Source organism: Mustela putorius, unplaced genomic scaffold (genome assembly GCF_011764305.1).
Source record: "Mustela putorius furo isolate JIRA1106 unplaced genomic scaffold, ASM1176430v1.1 tig00000695_pilon_pilon_pilon, whole genome shotgun sequence".
NCBI classification, from domain to species: Eukaryota; Metazoa; Chordata; class Mammalia; order Carnivora; family Mustelidae; genus Mustela; species Mustela putorius.
In genome coordinates this window covers 10,232,945-10,256,573 of record NW_025421447.1, presented here as the reverse complement: position 1 = coordinate 10,256,573, position 23,629 = coordinate 10,232,945, and the positions used below count along the sequence as shown (strand labels likewise).

General features: G+C 43.8%; 1 protein-coding gene across 3 annotated transcripts in view; it reads right to left on the bottom strand.

The window, feature by feature from the left end:
• DNAH9 (dynein axonemal heavy chain 9) overlaps positions 1-23,629 on the bottom strand; it is a 313,471-nt gene that overhangs the window by 116,331 nt on the left and 173,511 nt on the right. For all 3 annotated transcript variants that reach the window (XM_045083402.1, XM_045083401.1, XM_004760150.2), the window contains 4 exons: positions 21,908-22,069; positions 18,157-18,353; positions 9,141-9,303; positions 7,033-7,156 (listed from right to left, as the gene is read on the bottom strand). In XM_045083402.1, coding sequence (XP_044939337.1) covers positions 7,033-7,156; positions 9,141-9,303; positions 18,157-18,353; positions 21,908-22,069 — 646 coding nt within the window. The remainder of the gene's footprint in view (positions 1-7,032; positions 7,157-9,140; positions 9,304-18,156; positions 18,354-21,907; positions 22,070-23,629) is intronic.

Below are 23,629 nucleotides of genomic sequence, written 5' to 3'. Positions count from 1 at the left end.
CCTGTATTAGTAAGGCAGTGTATGATGGATAAATCGTTTTAAAAATCCTAAGTAGAGGCACCTGGGTGGCTCAGTTGGTTAAGCGGCTGTCTTCGGCTCGGGTTGTGATCCCAGATTCCTGGGATGGAGCCTCGTGTTGAGCCCCACATCGAGCCCCGCATCAGGCTCCCTGCTCAGCAGGAAGCCTGCTTCTCCCTCTCCCACTCCCTCTGCTTGTGTTCCCTTTCTCACTATGTCTCTCTCTGTCAAATAAATAAACACAATCTTTTTAAAAAATCCTAATTAAATATATAAAAATAAATATATGATGACCAAACAACGTTTGTTCCAGAAAAGCAATGATGGTTAAGTCTTAGAGAAATCTATGAGAATAATTCGCTACATTAATAGATTAAAGAAGTAATACATTACTATTATAGAGATACATAAAATTTCCAAATACTGTTAGCAAACTAGGAATAATTAAGATTTCTCTTAACCTATATAATAGATGTCTATCACAGACCCAAAGCAAACATTATATCAAATGGTGAAATCCTAGAATATTCTCTTTCAAATCAGGACCAAGGCAAGCATAACTGCCATCATGTTTCCTATTCAATGTTATACAGGAGGTCTTAGACTATACAAAAAATCAAGAAAAGGAATATGTATAAGAATAGCTAAGGCAATCATAAAATTATTGTTCAAAATCTAATTTTCTACATAGAAAATCTAAGAGAATATATACATAAACCACCAGGACTTACAAGCATGTTCAAGAACAAGCTTGAGGGACACAAAGCCAACTGGAAATCAAAGGGCATCTGTACTCAAGCCAAGAAAATTACTTTACTTTTTAAAATTTTTTTTTGAAGATTTTATTATTTTTAAGTAAGGTCTATAGCCAGTAAGTAAGTAAGGTCTATACCCAGCATGGGGCTCAAACTCACAACTTTGAGATTCAGAGTCATACACCCTGAGTGAGCCTGCCAAGTGCCCCCCACCCACCAAATGTTATTTTAAAAGTTATTTAGGGTACCAACAAAACTATAAGGTGGGTAATAATATATGAAAAGATATGCAGGATCATGGTGTAAGAACAATAACATACTACTTGAAAGGCATAAACAGAACGGTAAATAAATGGGAAGAGAAACTATGCTCACAGGAGGGTGACTCGGTATTACCCCCATCATAATGATACAATTCTAACAACAACAACAACAAAATCCAACGCATTTCTTTCTTGATCCTGACAAGCATACTCTAAAATGTACAGAGAAGAACAAAGGGTAAGCAACAGCCCTGACATTTCTGAAGAAGAACCAGAGGGAAGGAGTTGCCCGACAGAAATTAAGTCTCCTTATAAAACTTTATTAATTAAAACAATGTGAAATTGGTGTGGGCCAGACAAATAGAACACCAAGGGTAACACCTTGGAAACAGACCCAATTATAAATTAAAAAATTGATACTAAAAATAAGTTGCAGTCTTGAGGTGGATTAATCAATAAGTGATGTTAGGATAATCCAGTATTAAGATTAAAAATTAAAATTAGAACTCTATAAATTTTAAAGGGCACCTGGGTGGCTCAGTGGGTTTAGCGTCAGACTCTTGATTTTGGATAAGGTCATGATTTCAGGGCCATGAGACTGAGCTCCGTGTTGGCTCTCTGCTCAGCAGGGAGTCTGCTTGAGATTCTCAACCTCTGCCCCTCCCCCAGTCACCCCCCCAATCTCAAATAAAGAAATAAATAAATCTTTAAAAAAAGAAATTTTAGGGGGATTAAAGACATAAATATGAAAAGTCAAACAGTTGAAAAAAATCCTTATTTTAAGGATTTATCCATCTATTAGAGAGAGAGGGAGAGTTGGGGGGTAGGGACAGTGGGAGAGAATCCCAAACAGACTCCCCACTGAGCATAGAGACTGACGTGGGGCTTGATCCCACAACCCATGAACTCATGACCAGAATGGAAACCAACAGTCAGACCCCCAACTGCCTGAGCTACCCAGGTGCCCCCAAACAGTAATAGTTTAAAAACAAAACACAAGAAGTAATTATTGTCATGTTGAAGAGAACAGAATGCTCTGGAACAGCACAGGGCATTAAAAAGAACTGTTAAGTTTTACAGCATTTAAACGAAATCAGCACGACACAAATCAGATGCAGACTTCAAAGGGTACCTACAACCCCTATAATGACCAAGCCATTAGTATTCAGAATATAAAAGGAACTCGTACAAATCCATAAGAAAAAGACCAAAAACCCTGGAGCAAAGGGCAAACTACAAAAAGAGGCAACTCACAGAAGAGGCCTAGCCAGTAAACTCTCGAAAGATGCTCAAGGTCACAAGTAAAAGGGGAAAGAAAACAATGAGATTTCATTTCATGCCCATTGGCAAAAACCAGTATGTCAGGGACATGGGTGTGGGTGAGGTGAGGAGGAAACTGGCATCCAGGCCCTATTGATCAGAGAGGAAACACATTCGACTAGTCTGGAGAGAAGCCTGGCACTTTTTGTAAAGTTGAAATGCCCGTACGAGACAGAACAGCAATCTCCGTCTTGGGCACCTAGCTGGAGACACCATCTGCACATGCATCTTGGGCACCCCGCTGGAAAGACAGTCTGCACCTGTGTGCTGGAAGTTTCTACCCGCATGGGGGTATTATTGCTTTCTGCGCATCCAGAAGAGTTTGTGAAGAAATACAGAAAAGCGTTAAGGGAAGAAAGTAAGTGTGGTTGGTGAAAGCATAAGAACTATGAAGGAGAATCAGAAATTGGGAAAAGAGAACAGAACAGAGTTCTAACTCAGGGGCGAGGGGTTGGGCTCTTGGCTCAGATGGAGGAGGAGGAGGGATGGTCATCTTGGAGGAAGAGAAGAAACTTACAAAGACATGATGATGGGCTTTGGGGAAAGGGAGAGTTGGGAGGATCACACTAAACAACGGGGTCTTCTCAACAAGGAGAGGACATTGAGCGGGTAAAGGATAAAGAAAGTGCTAGTAGAGATAAAATCCTGGAAACACTGGATATGACATAAAGGTGAGCAGGGTTGACTCCGGGATATTCTATGGGCCTCAGGAGCTCTCCCCCAATCCCAGAATGAGGCTTGAGGTGTGTCCTGAGGCCATCTGGACCTGAAATCATATACAATCTCCCCCTCCAAGTTCTCCAACACCTACGTGCTTCTTCCTTCCTTCATAACTAACGCAGAAGTGTGAGCATCATAGAAATGTTGGAGGCCAAAGGTGCTACCGGGGCCATCCTACCCATGTTGCCTCCTTGTGGAATTGGATGAGGTCCCCAAAGGTGAGCAGTTTGGCAAATGATCAACTAATCCGAGTGACCGGAATTCTGATTTTATCCATCAGTGACGCTGTTGCCCTGCCTCGGACTACTTTATCTGCAGCAAAGTCATGCCTATTTCCAACAAATTTCTGGCCTTCATGATCTGAACACACTAACCCAGCCAAGAGTTCAGTGAGTATTTTATCCTAATTAGACATATCATTTCAAAGGCCAGAATGAAAAAATAAATGATCATGAAAGCGATCATTTACTTTCTTCCCTTAATTGGATAAACTTGATTTAACTCCCATTCATTAAGGCATTTTGGACCATGCATATAAAACACTCTGAGCTATAACTCATCAAAACCAAGGTCTTAGCAATGAAAGAACCCTGTTCTGCTATTTGATAAAAACAGAGGTCAGAGGAAACTCCTCTAAGAAAATGAAATGGTATTTAGCCTGTCTTGGGAATTAGGGAGTACAGGGGAGTTTTACAAAGAGCAACGTTCAGCTGGAAATGACAGCACCCATACTCCTCAGACTTCAGGAGCTGACTGCCTATGCTGCTCTGTGGTCCTTTCTTTTTTCTTTCTCTCTCTCTTTTTTAAAGATTTTATTTATTTATTTGAGAGAGAGAGAGCAGGAACAAGGAACACAAGCATGGGGAGTGGGAGTGGGAAAGTGGGCTTCCAGCCGAGCTGGGAACCCAATGCGGGGCTTGATCCCAGGACCCTGGGATCATGACCTGAGCCGAAGGCAGACATTGAGCCTACTGAGCCACACAGGCATCCTGGTTCTTTTGGTGTTTTATGTATAACATGCTGGAGATAGAGGAGCCCAACCCCAGATCCACAGGCTAATCTGACCTGCTGCCTCCATGAGCACGGCCTGCAGGCTAAGACTGGTCCATACAATTTTTAATGGTTGAAAAGAATTAAAATAATAATACTTAATGACTTGTGAAAATGACAGGACGTTCAAATTTTATTGTCCATAAATAAAGTTTTATTGGTCATCACTGCAATCATTCATTTATATATTGTCTACTGTTGTTCTCCCAGTATGATGACAGAGTCGAGTAGCTACGACAGAGACTGTCTACAAAACTGAGAATATTCACTTTCCCACCCTTGATAGAAAAAAAAAAAAGTATGCCGACCTGGTTTATGTGATACCCTTTAGTGCCAAGATGCTGAAAGTATGAGGCCATTTGGAGACTTTGTGCTCTTAGGATGCTGGTGTGTGTTACTAGGTCTCAAGAACCCTTAAGAAGGTATGAGTAAGGATGTCAAGGAAGTCCACTAGAGTGTATTATCTCGGGGGGTTGGGAATTACTAGATCATACAGTAGGTCAGGTAGGGTGTTTTCTTGGATCTTCTCTGCATTCAGTTAGAAACCAGATTTTAGAAAGACCCCTTGGGAGCAATGAGGAGAATGGATTAGAGAAGGTATTGTCTAGGAGGTGGAGGATGAGGTAAGAAGTGTCTACATTTGTTGGGGAGTCCGGGTGTCTCAGCTGGTTGAACCTTTGATGCTTGATTGTGGCTCAAGTAATGATCTCAGGATCTTGGGATCAAGTACCACATCAGGCTCTGTGCTCAGTAGGGAGTCTGCTTGAAGATTTCTCTCTCTCTCTCTCCACCCCTACTCCCAACTTGTGCTCTGTTCTCTCTGTCTCTCAAATAAATAGATCTTTAAAAAAAAAATGTCTACATTGGTTAAAACAACAGATGAAAAGACCAGTGGTAGCTATGAGAGCTGTGATTCGGAATCAGAAATGGTTAGGGGATAAAATTGGTGGCAATTGATTAACTCTGGTTTGATTTTGGAAATGGCATCAGGAAATCAAGGGATCAAACAATGAGCTAACAAACTGTGGAAAGAAACTGCAGAGCCTATGAGATTAGTAGAATATCGAAGAGGATGCTCTGGGGGGAGAGTTGAATCAGTGGCATACATTCACTCTACCTTGATCTCTAAACTAACAGCACTTGTAGATGACTAGAGAGGGATGTGTTCATGGCAAGGTAGCCTGACACAGTGTCACAGTCTGCCCTGTGTTGTCCAAGAGTGGAGTGATTGCACAACCCCATAAAATTGAAAAATGGCGGAGGTGGGGGAGGTCCTGAGGAATTCCTGAAGCTTTCCCTGGACTGGCAGTCAATTAATTTCTAGCAAATTATTTACCTGACAGGGAAAATTAGAACTAAGATATGCTCTAATTCTCCCTGTCAAAGTGGTTAAGAACAAAGGGAGGAATATCAGAGAAGTATGATTTGTAACTGCATCTCCATTTTAACAGGTGTATGTAAAAACGTATTTTTACATAGAAGCCTTAAAAGAGAAATGTGAACTTGAAACTTCACGACCTTGGAGCAAGCTGACCGCATTATGTTCTCACTGGGCAGGGCTTCAGAAATTCATTTACTCTTTAAAAAGTTGTCTTCTAAATGAAAAATTAAAAAAAAAATACTTAATTGAGAACGAAAATTTCCATTGGTGAAAGTCTATCAGCTTCTGTGTCTCGGACATTATTTTAGGAGAAGGTGACCTGGCTGGATTGGCACCAGCTGACATATAGAGTGAGTCTGGCAACATTCCTGGTGTTTCCAAAGCTGGAAGTGTTTGGAAGCACATTTTTACCTTTTTTGAATTTTAAGAAATTAGACTAGGGTACAGGGCTGGAGCGCCACTGGCCCCACTTTCATTATTCAGTAAAATAGTAAAAGGTGAGACAACGTCGTAGGTAAAATGCTGTTGAGGAAGGTGATAGGATGTTAAGATGGTATTTAGAATGGGGGTGGGTGGCCGATACCAGGGCTTTCTGAAACGCCAGAAAACTGGAGGCAGGACTTTTGTTCTGCAACATCTGGGCACTGACTGCTTTCTTAACCCAGATGAAGAGGTAGTTTTGTGGATGCTGAATTCGGTTTAAGAGCCAGGAAAGCATATTCTATGTTTAATTAATATAGATGCAAAAATATATGCTTCCCATTGCTGTAAATGCATAATCTGAGTACTCTACTGTCTTATATTCTTGGGCATATACATGCACATATATCTTGGATTATGTGTGTACATACGTGTGTGTGTATGTGTACATGCGTGCACATAGATTTTTTTTTTACCCAGAATGGCTGACATAATTTCTGAATTCCTAAATAAATAAGAATAGTAAAGTATCACAACTGAACTATCTGACAAAGTCCTGTCTTGCACGGACAGTGTCACGGGACGGTTGACATCCTCAGTCAAGTATTTTGGAAGCCAAGGAAAACCACGTGAGAGATTCTGCATTTCTTGTTGCTTCTCTGCTTGCACCAGGTTCTGAACCCTTCCTTAAATTAGCAGCCTAATCTTGCCCTGCTGTGTAAGTTTCGTGTGTGCAACTTTTCCGTGTCTCTCTTTGCCAATGTCTAATCTACCTGAAATACTGCGAACATTCTGGTTTCTGTCTTGGATATGGGGAGGGAAGAGCCCCTTCTCTCTGGGCTCGGCAGGTCACCGGACCCTAGACATGCTCTTCTTCCAAAACCCAGATCTATTTCCAGCCAGAGAGCCCCCAAGATTACTGTCTGTTTTCCAATGAAAGGAGCCAGGACGAGGCACAGCGCTAACCCTAGAAGTATCTTACTGAACCAGTCCTCTACTCTCTCACTCTTCTTCCTCATTTCTATGACCTAGCTCTCTGGACCTGGGAGCACCTTGGGATGACTGATTCCAGGGGGAATTTACATTCACGAGCAGAGTTTCTTACCAGATGCCAAGAGGTCATTGATGAGCACCAGGAACTTCTCATCAGCCACTTGGGCGTCAGTCATGAGAAACACCACACTGAGATTCTTCACCCCGGCTTTCAGGCACAAGCCAGCCAAGTCCATCTGTGGAAACGATCAACATTAGAGATCTTTGGGAAGACGGCCTTATTGAAAGATCCCCAATCAGCTCTTTAGGAATGGGACCATTTCCTTATCTACTTTAACGGGAAAGAAAGTGAAATAGCAGTGGGAAATAGGCCTCATTCCCAGGCCTCAATCCCAGTAGAGGTGGATGAGTAAACTTGAACAGTGACGATCTTTAATTCATGCAATCACTGTGGCTCCTGTATTCACTTCCGGAGCTCTTCCTTTGTGCCGAGGGGTAACAGCACAGCTTTCCAAAGGGACAGAGATAGTCCCTGCTCATCTGTGTTACTTATATCATCATACAAGTGAATGACCTGATCCAAAGGCAAGCAATTGCTCTTGGTCTTGACAGAAGAGTCATGTATTTGGGGCCACCAATCCCAGTAATAAATGTATCTTATGCTAGCAGTGTTTTGTGTTCTCATGACTTGTTCCAGCAAAAGCTCTGTGTTGGAATAAAATATACTAGGGGACACACTTGCATACACACACACACACACACACACACAGAGTCATCTGGTAGGAAATCATATCCATTCAGAACTGCAGGTGGATGAAGTCTTGGGCTAGGATGTCAAGCCCTGCATTTTCCCAGCGTAGTCAATCTTGGTTCAAGCTCTGTACCCTGCTCACAGAGCTCAGCTGTCAGTCCCCGATCTTGGTCTTCTTGCTCGCACCATTCGAAGCTCATTTTCTAAGAGCCTCATGCATTTCCTTATGCCAAAGCTTCTTTCATGTCCCATATATCATTCCCCTTTAAAGTTAGTGAACTTCCGGGGCGCCTGGGTGGCTCAGTGGGTTAAGCCGCTGCCTTCGGCTCAGGTCACGATCTCAGGTCCTGGGATCAAGCCCCACATCGGGCTCTCTGCTCAGCAGGGAGCCTGCTTCCTCCTCTCTCTCTCTGCCTGCCTCTCTGCCTACTTGTGATCTCTCTCTGTCAAATAAATAAATAAAATCTTTAAAAAAAAAAAAGTTAGTGAACTTCCTTTAGCATCAACCATTCTCAACCTTAGGTACTTACAGAATTAGTTAAGACAACATTTCCCGACTCTCATCAGAACTGTCTGAAAAGTCTTGATGCCCAGGCCAGTCCGCAGACTAGTTAAGCCAAACTTTCTGGAGGGTGGGTTGCAGGCATCAGCGGTGTTTCAGGGGGATTCCAGTCTATAGCCAAGGCTGAGAACTGCCATCTTAGGTCATTCTGTAAATGCTTACTTCTAAGCACTGACTTGTTTCCTCTTCTTTGGAACCACTGGAGTTTGGTCTAATGTGGACCTGGTGTCTGACTTAGATCCAGCTGGCTGTGGAGAAGCTGAGCTGTGGTTTCAGAGCAGTGATGAGCACCACTGGCTGAGAGGTTAGGAAGGCAGGTGGGTAGATCTGGCCCCAGACTGGCTGGGATTCGCACAGGGAGAGCAAGTGTGGCATCCTGGTAGAAATGCCATCAGGGCTCCCGACCCTGCCTCTGTTGTAACCAGGCACAACAGGGAAGGGCAAAGTGACCTCTTTCAGTTGTATAAATGCTTTTCCTCATGTTCTAGATCATGCAGCATGGCTGCTAAGGGCTTGTTTGGGACCAGAAAACGTCCCTGAAGTTCCTAGTACCTGGTAAGCACTGGAACAGTCTTTCAAAAATGTGAATTTCTTACAGGACTTGGGCAGACTATCAGAACTCCTTTCAAGTCCACCAGAGCTGCTAGAGGGCTGTGTGCTCACTTTGACACAGAGGTGCCCCTGATCCGGTGAGAGCCAAGGTTACCCCGAGGGAGCTGAAGCAGCTGAGGTTTTACAAAGGCAGACCTGAGTCCAATGAGTCTAATGAGGGTCACTGGCCCGGAATTGAGGAAGGGAATGGCCCGTTGCTGACGGGGAGGTTCTCAGGAAGGTGACTGCAGAGCTAAGGAGAGATGACAGGGAGCTGTGGGCATTGCGGGGGTGAGGGCTGGGGGCTGGATCTCACCTTGAAGTCCGGGATCTGGTACCCTCTCCGCAGCGTGATCTGGAATACTTCCATGGAGCTGATGAACGCCGCGAGCCTCGTCAGACTCTGCTTGCCGCTCCCACCCACGCCCACCAGCAGTGCATTTCCCCGGGGGGACTCCAGGATGCGGTTGATGTGGCAGCTGCGGGGAAAGAGCAGAGGCACGTGGCCTGGATCAGACTCTCCTCTGTGCCGAGCCCGTCCCACGGTCCGAGGGAGCAGTGTTGGAAATGTAAGTTACATTGTCCCCAAACCAAGCCTTGCTTTCTTGCCCAAATGGATGGAGGTCACTCCTGCTTTCTGCTTTAAGCCAAAGCCTCTGGTGAACCAGTGGCAGTGGAGAACGAGCTCGTGGCAGCCAGAAAGGACTGGAGGGGACGCAGACTCCCCTCTGTCCCCTCACTACCCAGCTGAGCCAGAGTCTGCCACATCTCCCCCAGCACTCGGCCTCACCTACTTGTGCTTCTAGGCAAGAGGAGGGGACAGGAAAAAGAGAAGAGTAGGGAAAAAAAATTCCAGGGGAGGCTAAAGGACAAGCAGGAACAGAACTGTCTGTTCCACTAGAGAGAGAAGAAGTGAAATTAAAGTCAGCAGAACAACAGGGAGCCCTGGACATTGATGCCTTTGTAATGACTGTGGATTCTTGGGGTCAGCCTATAGGGCGCCCACTTGCTTGGCTTCTGGATTCTTCCCCTTTAAGCTCTACTCCCCTGTCTCAGTACCCATATTCCCTCCCAGCAGTGATGAAAGGTTCTCAAGTCCTGGGCTGAGACTACATCCTGCAGAGGACCCTCTTCCTCCTGACTCACTAACCCTTCCTCAAATGCTGCCTTTCCATCCACCTGTCCGTGAGCCTCCTCCACATTCTTCCTTCCCCTTAACTCTATGTATAAATGTTACAGAAGGTACCTACGTTCTTTATTTAAAAAACTCCTATTCCCTTTCCTCACCTTAAAACCAACAACTATTCATTATACAAAATGCCTGAAATACAGAAAAATTACAATTCTACACTAAATAGCAGTAGACACCACTGACATTAACTACACACCCTTCTGGACGTTTTTCTAGAATCTCTGTATTTGTAGGTATATACTTGTGGGTACATACGCTTACTGCATCTGAAACCCAAGATGTTTCTATCTTATTTTCAAAATCAGGTTTACATTATATATTAAACAGCGTTTTGAAGCTACGTTTCCATTTAGCCATAGTGTGTGAATAATTTTCTACACCACTGAGTAATCGCTAAGCCATGCTTTTAATGATGAACCACAGAATAAATTCCTAGGCTGCAGCAGCTTGCTATGGGATAGTTACATTGTTTCCAATGTTTTCCAGTCATAAATACTGTTACGTAACTATTTTTCATTTCTATCTCTCATCATGTCCTCAGGATAGATCCCTAAAAGACAAATCATCAAGTCAAACAGTAAGACAATTTTTTATGGCTTTTGATCCATCCCGAAAAGCTGCTTCCCAGAACGGTGGCATCAATTTGTCATCTTCTTGGGTAGAACTGATCAAAAGGTGAATGCTATTTTTGAAGGGTGAGAATATGTTAGATTATGTGAGTTTCATTAGCATGCATCATGTTAGAAAACTTGGGAAATGGGTAGAAGGAGGATGAGACCACAGCTGCTGGTGACCTTGGACTTGACCAAGCATGGAGAACAAGAGCTCAGGGGGAATCTGACCAAACAGAGTGTACATCTGAAATTAAACAATGTAGGCTACAGTCCTGTGTCCCTATCTTACATTAAGGGCATCACAATGACAGATATCATATTCACATTATGTAAGGGTCATCAGGAGTGGAACCATTTAAGTGCAGCTAAGCCCAATTTGGAGGAAGGGCTGGAAATGGAGGGGTGGGGGAGCTTTGATGAATGGGACTTGACCCATCAACGAAACGGGAGCAGGGATGAGGTTACTGGGCTCCTGTGGGCCTTCTGTGGCTTGAGTTTTCTTGCTACTGCACATTTCTGGCATATATTGATGACTGGGTCATAATCAGCGTCAATAAACTAGATGTTTGTGGGTCTTCATTGACTCCTCTCCCCTGTGTTTGCTGGGTGTGTTTGCTACTGAGAGGGAAACCCCAGCAGGAAGGCAGGTAAGCCAACAAGGTCCACCTACCAGCAGGTGGGAAGAGTCTGGCCCCCACTCTTGTTGATCCTGGGTCTTATGTATATGTCTTCAAATCTTTGCCAATTGAGTGGTTGACACTATGATTTAAATTTTATTCCTTTGATATCTAGGGAATTAAATATTTTTCTTATTAATTATTACATTTTGTTTTGTGAGCTTCCTTTTACAGGTCCATGGTCCTCTTCTTCTTTTTTTAAGTTTTATTTATTAAAGTAATCTCTACATTCCATGTAGGCTTGAACTCACAACCCTGAGATCAAGATTGCATGATTCTCTGACTGAGCCAGCCAGGTGCCCCAACTGCACACTTCTTAACTGAAGAGTTCCAGATCTGTAAGGCCCCTTTAGGTAGGTTCTGAAACACACTGCTCATTTGTCACTTTTTACCTTTTCGTTTTACTTTGCTTTTGGATATGCAGAAAATTTTAGCTTTCTGGATTTAAAACCCAGAAAATGTAAGTCACTAAGTTTTTGTGGTGAAAATTAATTCCCCCTAGTATTTAAGACTTATTTATTGACCTACATTTAGTTCTTTTATGATTTTGCTTATCCCCTTTATCATTTTTTTGTGGTATTTCTACTCTTTCTTTTTTGTATCAGATAGATTTATAATTCTCCGGGCCCTTATTAAATCCTAGTTTTGAGGCATCAAAAGAGTGTGCATACTCAGCTTGCTTTCTCTACAGTCTTTGCACACGCGAAGGTGTTCGATGAATTTTGGCTAAACTGAAACACAACACAGGCCTTACAGTCAGCATCATGTCTGGGGGACGCACACAATCACACATCATGTGAGGGGCAAGGACTCATCTGCTTCGTGTTTGCATTAGAGGGTGCCTGACTCCAGGGATAAGAGAAACCAAGCTGCTAAGACATCCAGGCCCTCTCTTTGGAGAAGTCCCCCTGGGCTCTCTGGGCCACCCCCATCCCCACTATTCCGGAAGGCCTGAATTCAGCTTAGCATGGTCTCTGCTGTTCACCAGCTGATGGGAAATGCATCGTTAGTCCCGAAGTTTCCAGAGAAGAATGGTTCAGTCTGCAACTGTCAGCATTAGACTCCAGCTGGGGATCCATTAACAACCTCTGACGAGGGCAAAGGACTCTGCATTCAAATTACAACATTAAAAAAAAAGGAAGATCAATATTCTGAAGGGCTCCTGGGCGAGAAAACCAGCGCAGTCTAAGTTAAGCCTGTTACTGAATTTCTGTGAGATTAAAAACAAAAGCTGAAGATGCTCCACAGCACAGCTGGAGGGAGCGGACTTACTAAGGCTACACACGCACACACACATGCACACATGCATACATGCACGCACACACACGCATGCAGATACACACATGCACACATGTCTGCACTCACATGTGCACTCACATGCATGTGCAGAGACAGCACACATGCACATGCATACACGCACACACATATGCATGCACACACGTCTGCACACACATGCACACTCACATGCATGTGCATAGACAGCACACATGCACACACATGCATACAGACACACATGCGCGCACACACATGCACACATGTCTGCACACACATGCACACTCACATGCATGTACACAGACAGCACACATGCACACACCCACATATGCATGCAGACACACACATATGCACGCACACACACACGCACACGTACGCACACAATGTGCACTCACATGCATGTGCACAGGCAGCACACATGCACATGCATACATGCATGCACACACGCCCTTGAGAATAGATATGGTACAGAAAGGAAGGGGCACAAGACAAGTCCATCTTTTTCATTAAGTGATGCTAAGAGAAAAGAAAAGAGGCAGAACAACCTCTGTGGGAGCCAATAAACCCAGAAAGAGATAAAGATTATGCCAAAAGCAGTGGAAAAGACGTGGTGTGAGGCTTTAAGGAAATGCAGACCCAGAATCTGCTGAAACAGTGAAGAAAGTCAGTGGGAGAGCACCATGGTGCCATTAAGGGCACAACAAAGAAAAAGCCTAGCATCTCCGGACTGCTTGTTAAGCACAAAGCACTGGCCGCATGCAGCAATAACCCAACGACGTGGACATTCTCACTACTCTCACTTCCCAGAGGAGTACACTGAGGCTCGGGGAAGTTCAGTGTTCTCTGCTGAACACAACAGCCAATGAGTGGCAAAACCAGGGTTTGAATGTGGCTGTGGCTCTGGCTCTAGAACCTGTGCCTGTAACTCATGGCACCATGCTCTGTGGGTTCAGCATAAAGGCAGCAGGAAGAATTAGCAGCAGAGCTTGGGAAAGGCATCGGGGAATCAGACCGAGAGACTGATAAGAGCTCAAGTCGTGAGAACAAAAAACCAGATGATCACATCAAAATGAGAATAAGCCTCATTGTACCCATGACCAGATGCCCTTGCTCTGGCCCCTCCACCAACCCTGTGGGTTCCTGGGGAGTGCCAGAGCCTTTGTCCTGCTCTGCCTCGCCCTGCTCCCCCCTTGGGTCTCAGAAGTCAGGACCCTTCCTGGAGAAAGCCCGAACCCCTCTACCTCAGGCAACGTGTGGAGTGATGTGAGGCCATGAGTCTTCTGTCACTCTTGGGTTATCTGTGTTTCTCACCGTTGGCTGCGGTCCATTTTCTGGCACAAGGGGTTGCTTCTGCTCTCAGTGGCCAGTAGAGACAGCAGAGGGCCGAGGAGCCCCATGGATGGGAGGGCAGGGCAAAGACCATGTTGTGGGACATTGATATTTTTAAACAAATGGACATGAAATTATACATCCAAATATACTTTAATCTTGAGGTAGTTCATTATTCCAGTTATTTTGCCATTGCTAACTGGAAACCATCTTCTAGAAACCATCTTCACAGCTTGTTAAGGAGTGTCAGGAGAAAAGCTAGTTTTCCCAGCCTTATTTCTTCTTAAGAATATTATGAGTCAGTTTGATCACCCATGTTGGGCACCACATTGACCAAATCACTTGCTCTTCTCCCAAATTAAATTTACCCTGAAAGGACAGAGATTTGTCTCAATTCCAAGACTGTGACACAGGCTCTGATAGTTGTTCAAGAGGAGAGGAAAATGCTCGCTGAAGTGTCCCAAGGTTTATGAATGGATGTCCCAAAACCCTGGTCCTGGCCATCGACTACACACCAGACAGCATCCAAGGTTTTGGGGATTCAGCTGTGAGCAAGACCAAGTCTATGCATAAGGAACTCACACTGGATCGGGAGAGACAGAAGCACAGATGAGGAAGCACCAGAGTGTGATGATGGAGAGCACATCCAGTGGAGACAGTGTGCCAGTGTAAGCCTTGGCCTCTCTGTTTCTGGGGTGTATGGTGCTAGGTGGTTTCTCCCACATCTTTGGATTGTGGCCTTCTTGTGTGTAATATACAGGGGTAAGTTCAGACCTTACTTCCTTCAGGGTTTTTGTGACAAACGAAGTGATGTAAGCAAAGCTCTATGCACCAGGCCTGCAGTGAGTTCCATGTTCAGGGTAGCTGCTACATATCACATCAAGTGCTCCCTTTCCAGAGAGGTCTTCCTGACCTCCCTCTTTAAAATTGCAGTCAACACCCTCCCCACCCTCCACCAGCACTCTATATCCTCCTTCCTTCTGTTTTTCCTCTCCATCCTTCACCCTAAATGAGATGCTAAGAATGATTGTTGAGTACCTGCTATGTTCCAGACACTGTCCTAGGTATTGGAGATCTGGTGGTGAATACAAAAAAGATCCTTGCACTCATAGTATGCCTAATCCAAAGATATGTGTTGGGTGGATGGATGGGTGGATGGATAGATCAGTGGGTGGATGGGTCAGTGGGTGGGTGGATGGATGGGTAGATGGGTAGGTGGATGGATGGATGGGTAGGGGGATGGATGGATGGATGGATGGGTAGATGGGTAGGTGGATGGAAGGGTGGATGGATGGGTGGGTGATGGGCAGATGGATGGATGTAAACAAACAGATTAATCTTGACAAATGCAGCAGGGAAATCAAGTTATGTGAGCTGAGGTCCCAGCAGCGACAACTGACTTTAGCAAGAGGGGGCTCTGTGGTGACTGGATAAGAGCTTCTTTGTTCCATTGCTAAGAAAAGGATCCAGAAGAGAATGAGAAGTGAGAAAGTAAAGACAATGATTTTGATGAGTTTTGTTGTGAACAGGAGCAAAAAAAAAAGAAAAAGAAAAGAATGGGACGCCTGGGTGGCTCAGTTGGTTAAGCAGCTGCCTTCGGCTCAGGTCATGGTCCCAGCGTCCTGGGATCGAGTCCCACATCAGGCTCCTTGCTTGGCGGGGAGCCTGCTTCTCCCTCTGCCTCTGCCTGCCATTCTGCCTGTGCTCGCTCTCTCCCCCCTCTCTCTCTCTCTGATAAATAAATAAAAAAAATCTTAAAAAAAAAAAAGAAAAGAAAAGAAAAGAAAAAGGTAAAGGGGATGGAAGGAGATATAAGAGTGAAGGAATAGTTTATTATTGTTGTAATGATAATGTGACATGTTTATAAGTAGGTGTGTATAATCCAACAATTACTGAATTAATGGTGATGGCACAAGATGGGGCAAGGGAGGAGGAGGGGGCAGGAGGGAGGCAGGAGACAAAAGGAATAATTTAATTTCATGAAGACATCAAGTCACTTAGAAGGTGCTAAAAGGTGGGATCCAGGATGTGCATGGAGGGATTGGCCTTAGGTAGGAACAGGGATGGTTCATTTACTAAAATATTAGAGAAGTCACAATTTGTGGATGGGATGCAGGTGGGCTGTTAGATTTGATGGTGGGGGAAATGACAGAATTCTCTTCTGGTTGCTTTCATGACATCAGTGAAGGAAGAGATGTGCTCATTAACTGGGAACAGAGAGAGGGGAGGGATGCTAGAAGCCTGAGAAGAGGAGAAAAATGTGGGATGCAATCACCAGAAGTAGACCAAGAGAGCAAACTGCCCAGGCTAGTGGAGGTAGTGAAGGTGGGTTTCCAGCAAGGTCAAGGGCCCATGTGAAAAGTATGGCTGAAATTCTGAAACACACCAAGCCCAAAGGGAAGTGATTTTTTCTGCAACAATCATCAGATGCTTGGAGGCAGGTGCAGAATAAGACAGTGGTGTTTAACCAGAATGGGGTTTTGTCACATGGACACAATGGCAGGGAAGTGAGGGGAGCTAGCACCAGGATGATGGGGCTCATGGTGGCTGAGGACAGTGAAGACATGGTAGCCAGAAGGGGAAAGGAGTTTGACATGACGTGAAGTCTTGACGAAGTTGAAGAACAACAGGGATATTTTTATTTGGGACAACACGGAAGGACCCTGCAGTGAGAGAAGTGAGATGGAGAAAGACAAATACTGTATGACCTAACTTATAAGTGTAATCCAAAAGAAAAAAGAAAACAAAAAAACCACAAAGACACACAATAAACAAAAACATAGAAACAGAAGAGATCAGATCTGTGGTTGCCAGAGGTGGGGGAAGATGGTCAAAAGGTTAACAAATCTCAGGTCTAAGATAAATGAGTTCTGGGGAGGTGAAGTGTAACACCATGAGCAGAGTTAACAATGCCATATCGTGTATTTGCAAGCTGCTGAGAGAACAGATCTTAAAAGTCCTCATCACAAGGAAACCAAACTGCAACTTGTGCATGACTGTTAATCTTATTGTGGTAATCCTTTTGTGTTACACACGTAGGTCAGACCATGATGTTGTACACCTTTAACTAATGCAATGTTAGATGCCAATTATACCTCAATACGACTGGGTCAAGAAAGAATTCCCTGGAACAAAAACTAGAGCAGGTAAGTGGAAGGGTAGGAGGCCCAGTTCGGAGGGTGGGCTGTTGGAAATGGAGACTGCGGAGGTGGGCTCATCACTGATGACAGAAGTTCTGGGGTGGGAACTTGTGAGTGAGAGGCTGAGGGGGGATGGAAGAGAAGACCATTGGAGCTAAGGAGGCCAAGGAGCAAAAAGATCAGGTTATATGCAGAGGCCAGCCAGCCATGAAGAACGATGAGGTCAAGGAAGGAAGTTGACCCAAGCACGCGGGTCTTTGGCAAATGTTGGGGAGGGACTGGATGTCAGCAGACGGCTGTAACAAGGCGAGGCAGTAAGTATGAAAGTCTGGGTGTTTGTGCTTTTGAACAACTGGGGTTTTGAAGAACTAGGGAGAAATGATTTCAATGGGCCACTGGAATGAGATGGGAGAGGAGGGCCCTTAGCTCTCTCTAGGGTGTGGGGTACATGGTATGGGGAGAACAAAGAGCTCTGCTCGACCCAGGGGTGAGTGGGGTTTTACTCAGAATCATCAATGAGTGGACATTCAGAGAAGTTGAAGTGGTTTTGCCACTGAGGTCCACAGGTACCGGGGGACAGGGTGGCAAGATTTTGGAAGGTGGGATGTGATGCAGTTGGGGCAGTGAAGTAGAGGGACAGCATTTGGTGGGAGAGGAGAGACTTGGGTGACTACTCTCAGTGGTTCCACTAAAGCCACAACATTCACAGGGTATTTTTGAAATGTATGAGCATTTAAATAAAAATCTTCCATCTCATTATTTTAAAGTTGGTCCTCAGACTTGTATGGTGTGGGGACATGGGTCCTGAGCTGTTCTGGTGTCTCTTATCATCTGAAAATTTCCCTTGGTGGCACTGTGGACGTGCCTAGGGATTGCAAATGACAGACAAGGAAACAGATCCAGTGCTGCGTGAGTTCAGTACCCTGCCTTCCCCTAGGGCCGATGGCAGATGCTACCATGGCTGCTCTACTGGCCGCCATCTTGACCCCCATGGCAGAAGCATGGCTGCTTTCCTGGTTTGATCAAGGTGTCCTCAAATGCCTAAATGGGACGTCCATGTTGGGAAGAAGAGACAACCGAGGAAAGGCAGGAACAGAAGCACACTTACACATGGCGCATGGCGTCCTCAAAGAGAACCAGGTCCATCACTGTGTTGACTTCATTGTGGTTCTCCAGGGCTTCTGCTAGAGTCTGGGTCAGAAGTTCCCATGATTGTACAGGCATGTACTTGGGCTCGCCGATACCATTGGCAAAATGGCAATATATGTTCAGGCCTCGGGTCTGTTCCACAGTCTCATCGATATCCTGGTGGTGGAACACAGGCATAAGGACCCCCTTTACTGACTCAATTCTGGTTCCATAGGGTGAAGACCCCTCATTTACTTTTTCTCTCTGGACACTTCCTGCAAATTAAGTATCTGTGCTGCTTCCCCTACTTCCTTACTCCTGAGCAGCTCTTATAAAAGAGACATTTAACATTCATTTACCAGCTCCGTGAAGTCACGGGTGGTGTTTATTACTCCCTGTGGGCTGAGGACAGGATATGGAAGGTGGGAGGTACCCTTCCCATAGGCCCAGTAAGAGCCCATGTCTGGGCAGAGGAGTGGGTGGGGACACGTGGCTAGATTTCCCTAAGCAATCTTTCACCACTGCTGGGTGAAGGGGTCCACGCCCCACTGTGCTTATCTCTCCCACATCTATTCCCAACAGGTCTTGCTTCCCACTCCATGGCAGCAGCATAAAACCGTTCCTCTTTCCTGTGAGACAGCACACTGGAGGCTGCCAGCCCCAACTTCACAGGCTCAGCCCAGAGAACTCGGTTTCTACAAAAATGCACATGAGCCATCCTTAGGTGATTGGTTTCTCTACAAGGATCCTGATAATCTGGAAATGTTCACAGTAAAGCCCCCGATGCAGGAAGTTTTCATAAAGATATGAGCTGACGGCGTGTTAATTCTTGCCCACAGGGCAGACCTTACCATATTTAATAAAAACCTAGTATGACTCAATTAAAAGACAGCGGGTCTGTGTCTCTTTACTACCAAGGTACCCTGTAAGTATCAGAGAGGCAACTAATCATTTTCTTAATTTAGAGAGGAACTACTTACTTCAAAACTCAAATCCTAGAGCTTTCAAAAGGAAGAAAGGTGGTAGGGGAAGTAAGTCCAAGAAAGAACATGCTTTCTAGTACCTAAGTAGGAATTTATACAAGTACGAGCAACTCTCTCCACCTGCCACTCTTTTCTTCCAAAGTTCTGACTGGAAGAGGCACCTGGGAAAGAGGGAAGCTGCATGTTCTTCAGTGGCAGGATATTACCCCGGGGAATGAGTCACTGCTGTAGGGTTAGCTTTGTAAACTCAAGGGATAAAATTCGTCACATCTAATGGGGGTGTATGGGGAGAGGATGAGAGTCTCATCTACAGGGAAGCCAGGACTCCTGCCTGGTTTATAAGAAGGAAATGGGAAGAGTTAAATATGAAAGAGTTATTATACTTTGAAGGTGATGTCAGGGCTATGGAAAGCCTTCCAACTATTGTGGCTTTGCTACACAGGAACCGTAGACGTCTAGACACCTGGGTAGGATTTAATGCAAGGCAAGAGAGCCATTCTTGCTTGCTGGAGAAGGCACATGGGGAAGTGACGTGGGAATCCATTCCATTTACCCAATCTGAAAATGGGCTAATATACTGGGAATTGGTTCTGTCAGAAGTCAATCTACATGAATGATGTAGCAGAGGAATGACCCAAGTACAGTTCTGCAAAGGCTGGTTTACAAAGACTCTTTGATGAACAAAACGATGGGTTTCTGATGTTATGATCAAAGCCAGACTATTCAGGAGGGAGAGAGAAAATCAACCTGCCTGGTGATTCAAAGACTTCTTAATAGTGACACCATGCCCCACAAGGGCCACTTCTCAGAGAACCTTAAGATTTTATTGGTAGAAACAGGACTGTATCACTTCCTTGGTGGAAACTTGGCAACTTTTCTTTAATACTGCTGTCAAGATTTGATGCAGCCAAAAGTACCTCCAGCTGGTATTTCAAATGTTAGTGGGGAAAGCCAATGGCAGTATTAATTATATCCAGGTCTATGATCAAAAGAATGTGTTCTTAGGATACAGATCCACATAGGAACCTCTGTCTCAAAGGCTGAGTGTTGATACTCGAAAGGGCTAGCTCAGAGCAATGGAAGAAGATAGTCAAAGCTCGCTTGCAGAGCGAACAATGAATACACGATTTGGCAAATCCTACGGTGCTCAGAGGGGCATCTGAGATGTGAGTACTGAATATTGAGGCATAGCAAAATTATAAGTGGGGCAATTTCAGGGTGTTCGTACTAGTAAGGAGCCAACAGAGAGAAGATACTTCACAATGCTGTCTAAGGGGGTGGCTGGGTGGAATAGTTAGTTGGGCATCTGGCTCTTGGTTTAGGTTCAGGTCATGATCTCAAGGTCCTGAGATCGAGTCCCACATAGGGCTCTGGGCTCAGTGCAGAGTCTGCTTGGGATTCTCTTTCTCTCTCTCTCCCTCCACTGCTCTTGCTTGTGTGCACACACTCTTTCTGTCCCTGAAATAAATAAATCTTTAAGAAAAAATGATGTCCTATCATGTAGGTTGGGATGGACTGTATCTTCAGAGGTAGAACCAGGATGGTATCAGGGAAAAATCTGATGCTAGACTTAACCAGGTGAGCTCTGGGACATGGTACATTTAAATACAAGTTTTGATTATTTCTAAGTTCAAGAGAGAACAAGCAGTATGTGTGGAAAATATGGAGATGTGGTCAACATTTAGAAGGCTGAGGGTGAGTTGTGGGATAATTTTGAGACTAGAAGTGTAATATGATCTTGGGCTGTGTTAATGTATGCTTCCCAAGACAAAGTCTATGGAGTATTCATTCTGCAAACTATTAATAGGTTTTATGAAGGGAAAAGAGTTTCAGGGTCTCATACATTTGGGAAATGATAAATGAATCAGGATTATTCAAGAATTTTAGGTCTTTAATGTACTGAAAGCATTGTGAATTTCTAAGAGGGGGATAGAATACAAAGTATTTCTCAATTTATCATGGATATCCTCTTTCCAAAGAGTATATTGTAGTACAACTAGTTAGGAGAACAATTTTGGGAAACAGTAACAAAATTATAGTTAATCAGAGGGAATGATGATTTTGCTCTAGGTCAGAGCAGTTGTGTTGTGTGATGAAAGTCAGATACCATGATTTTGGAGGGGGACCTCATGGAAAATTAATCAAGATGATGGCAAATTTCTCCATGTCAGAAGCCATGTCAGAAGTGGCTTAAAAGAACACAGGCTATTTGGTCTGGGGGAGAGAAGATCCAGGAAGGACAAGACAAATGATCTTAAAATATTTGAAAGTTTTTCATGTAGACCTACAATTAGTGGACAGGGAAATACATATTAGATCATTATTAGAAACACATTCCAGCCTTTAAAGTTATCATAAAGGTTCTACATTTCAAAATTGTTCCAAATTTCTGGTCATCAGCGGCTCCAAAATTGCTCCCTTGGCAAAGATGAAGCTGGCCATTTTCAAGGACGTTGGAGCATCCACTGGGATGACCAATCCAGAAAATGCTATTGAGAGGAATCAGTATAAGATGCAAGCATTGGATCAGATGATCCCCACAGACCTTTTCAAAACTGACATTCTAGGATTTATTTGTGCCTTTTGTTGTCCTAGCATTTTTCACCTCAGCAAAACAATGACAGATTTCTTTCTCTATCTAATCTCTGATTTTGCCCCCAATTTATGAGCTGGATATTATCATTTGGTTGATTATCTGCATAATTATTATTTTTCAAATGTAAAAATTTTTTTCAGGGCAATACTCACATCAAAAATTTTCTTGACCACTTCTGTCTGGATTTTATCGAAAAGATCAAAGTCCTTTTCTTCTACCATCTTATCCCGATAAACCCGATTTGATTCATGCAGATAGAGCTTTATGAGGTCCTGTGTGGATTTTATACATTCTACTGAGGAGAAGAGAATGCCCTTTAAAGAGAATCGAGAAAAATATCATGTGAACAATAATTTAAAACTGCAATAGCTATAATTAATTGAACCAGTTATGTGACAGGTACTGGACTGGAAGTTTTGCCAGATAATAATCATTCAACCACCATGATGATTCTACAAAATAATTTTTACTATATTTATTTTGAACAACATGGAGATCGGGATTCAGAAAGACAGGAAGTATGTCTATGACATATATATAGTATGTGACTTTAGTACAAAACCAGAAGGGTTTGAAACCAGGTCTGCCTGACTTTAGAGTCTAAAACTCTGACCATTACATTCTAACTAACCATACTGAGGAGAGAGGTAGCTTCTCTGCTGTATTTCAATTCCCTAAGCGCCAACTCAAAAAATAGGCTGGGGAACAATGGCTTATGTAAAATCAGGATGATGACAGAGGGCTGGGATGACTATAACTAACCTTTGCAGGTCAGCAATCCATTTATCTATAATATGTTCTCCTTCTATACACTATAGGGACTATTCCAAATATTTACTATTCTTTTAAAATTTCTCTGTTACCTCACCTCTTTCTGTTACTATTTGTCAATGTCTTAGTCTTCTTTTTCATTGAAAAATGGAGACCACCAAGATTAGAGTCTTTCAACAACCACAACAGGTCCTTAACTTCAATCTCATTAGACCTGGGTTTCCCCCCATTGCTTTCTTTTTTATCATAGAGGGAAAGGGGCTATTTAATTATTCCTCACCACCACAAAATAATGCTCTGACTCATGAGCATGGCATAAAGTTCTGGTCATAATGGGACCACTAGTAAGCTCCTCAAGATCACTCTTATGATTTCCCATAAAAATCTAGATTTCAGTTTCACCAAATTAAAATTATTTTCTGACACTGCATAATTTTTTTGTCTTCATGCTTTCTGCTTTTCTTGCTATGCTCACATTTCAAGATCCAATTCAAGTGTTCTCTCTTTCTTAAAGTCTTCCATGACACTTTCTTCCTGCCCAACAGCATTCCCTCTGATGTGTTCCACTTCACCCTTTATATGTACATCTATTTGTTCCTAAAATCACTTTTCTTTGGACAGGTTTGCTTCTTTCAGTTCATGATGAGTGTCTCAAAGGCAGGGAAATTGGCAGACTTCATTTTGGGTATTGTTTATTTTTATTATTGTATTATTGGCATCTAGCATGGTGCCTGACATATACTAGATTCTTAATGAGTGCTTGTTGAAAGAAAGAATAGACTAATACTGAATCCTTCAATTACTGTAACATAGCAAGAACCTCCATCAAGATTGCTGCTTTCGGTAGGGGCAGAATACCTGATTATAAACCAATCCACTGAAGTCAACTACAAAAGATGGGAAAATTATCTTTAAAGTTTCATCTTTTAGAGGTATTAGGGAGTAACCAGGGCAGCGGGGACTCAAAGAGCTGAATTCTAGAGAGAAGAAAAGGAAGAAAGATGGACCCTAAACCTGGCACTATTTCTTTTTCCTTTGGACATTTGCCAATTCACAACTAATGACTTACAGGTTCAGAAACTAAAAAGACAGAGAGACAAATG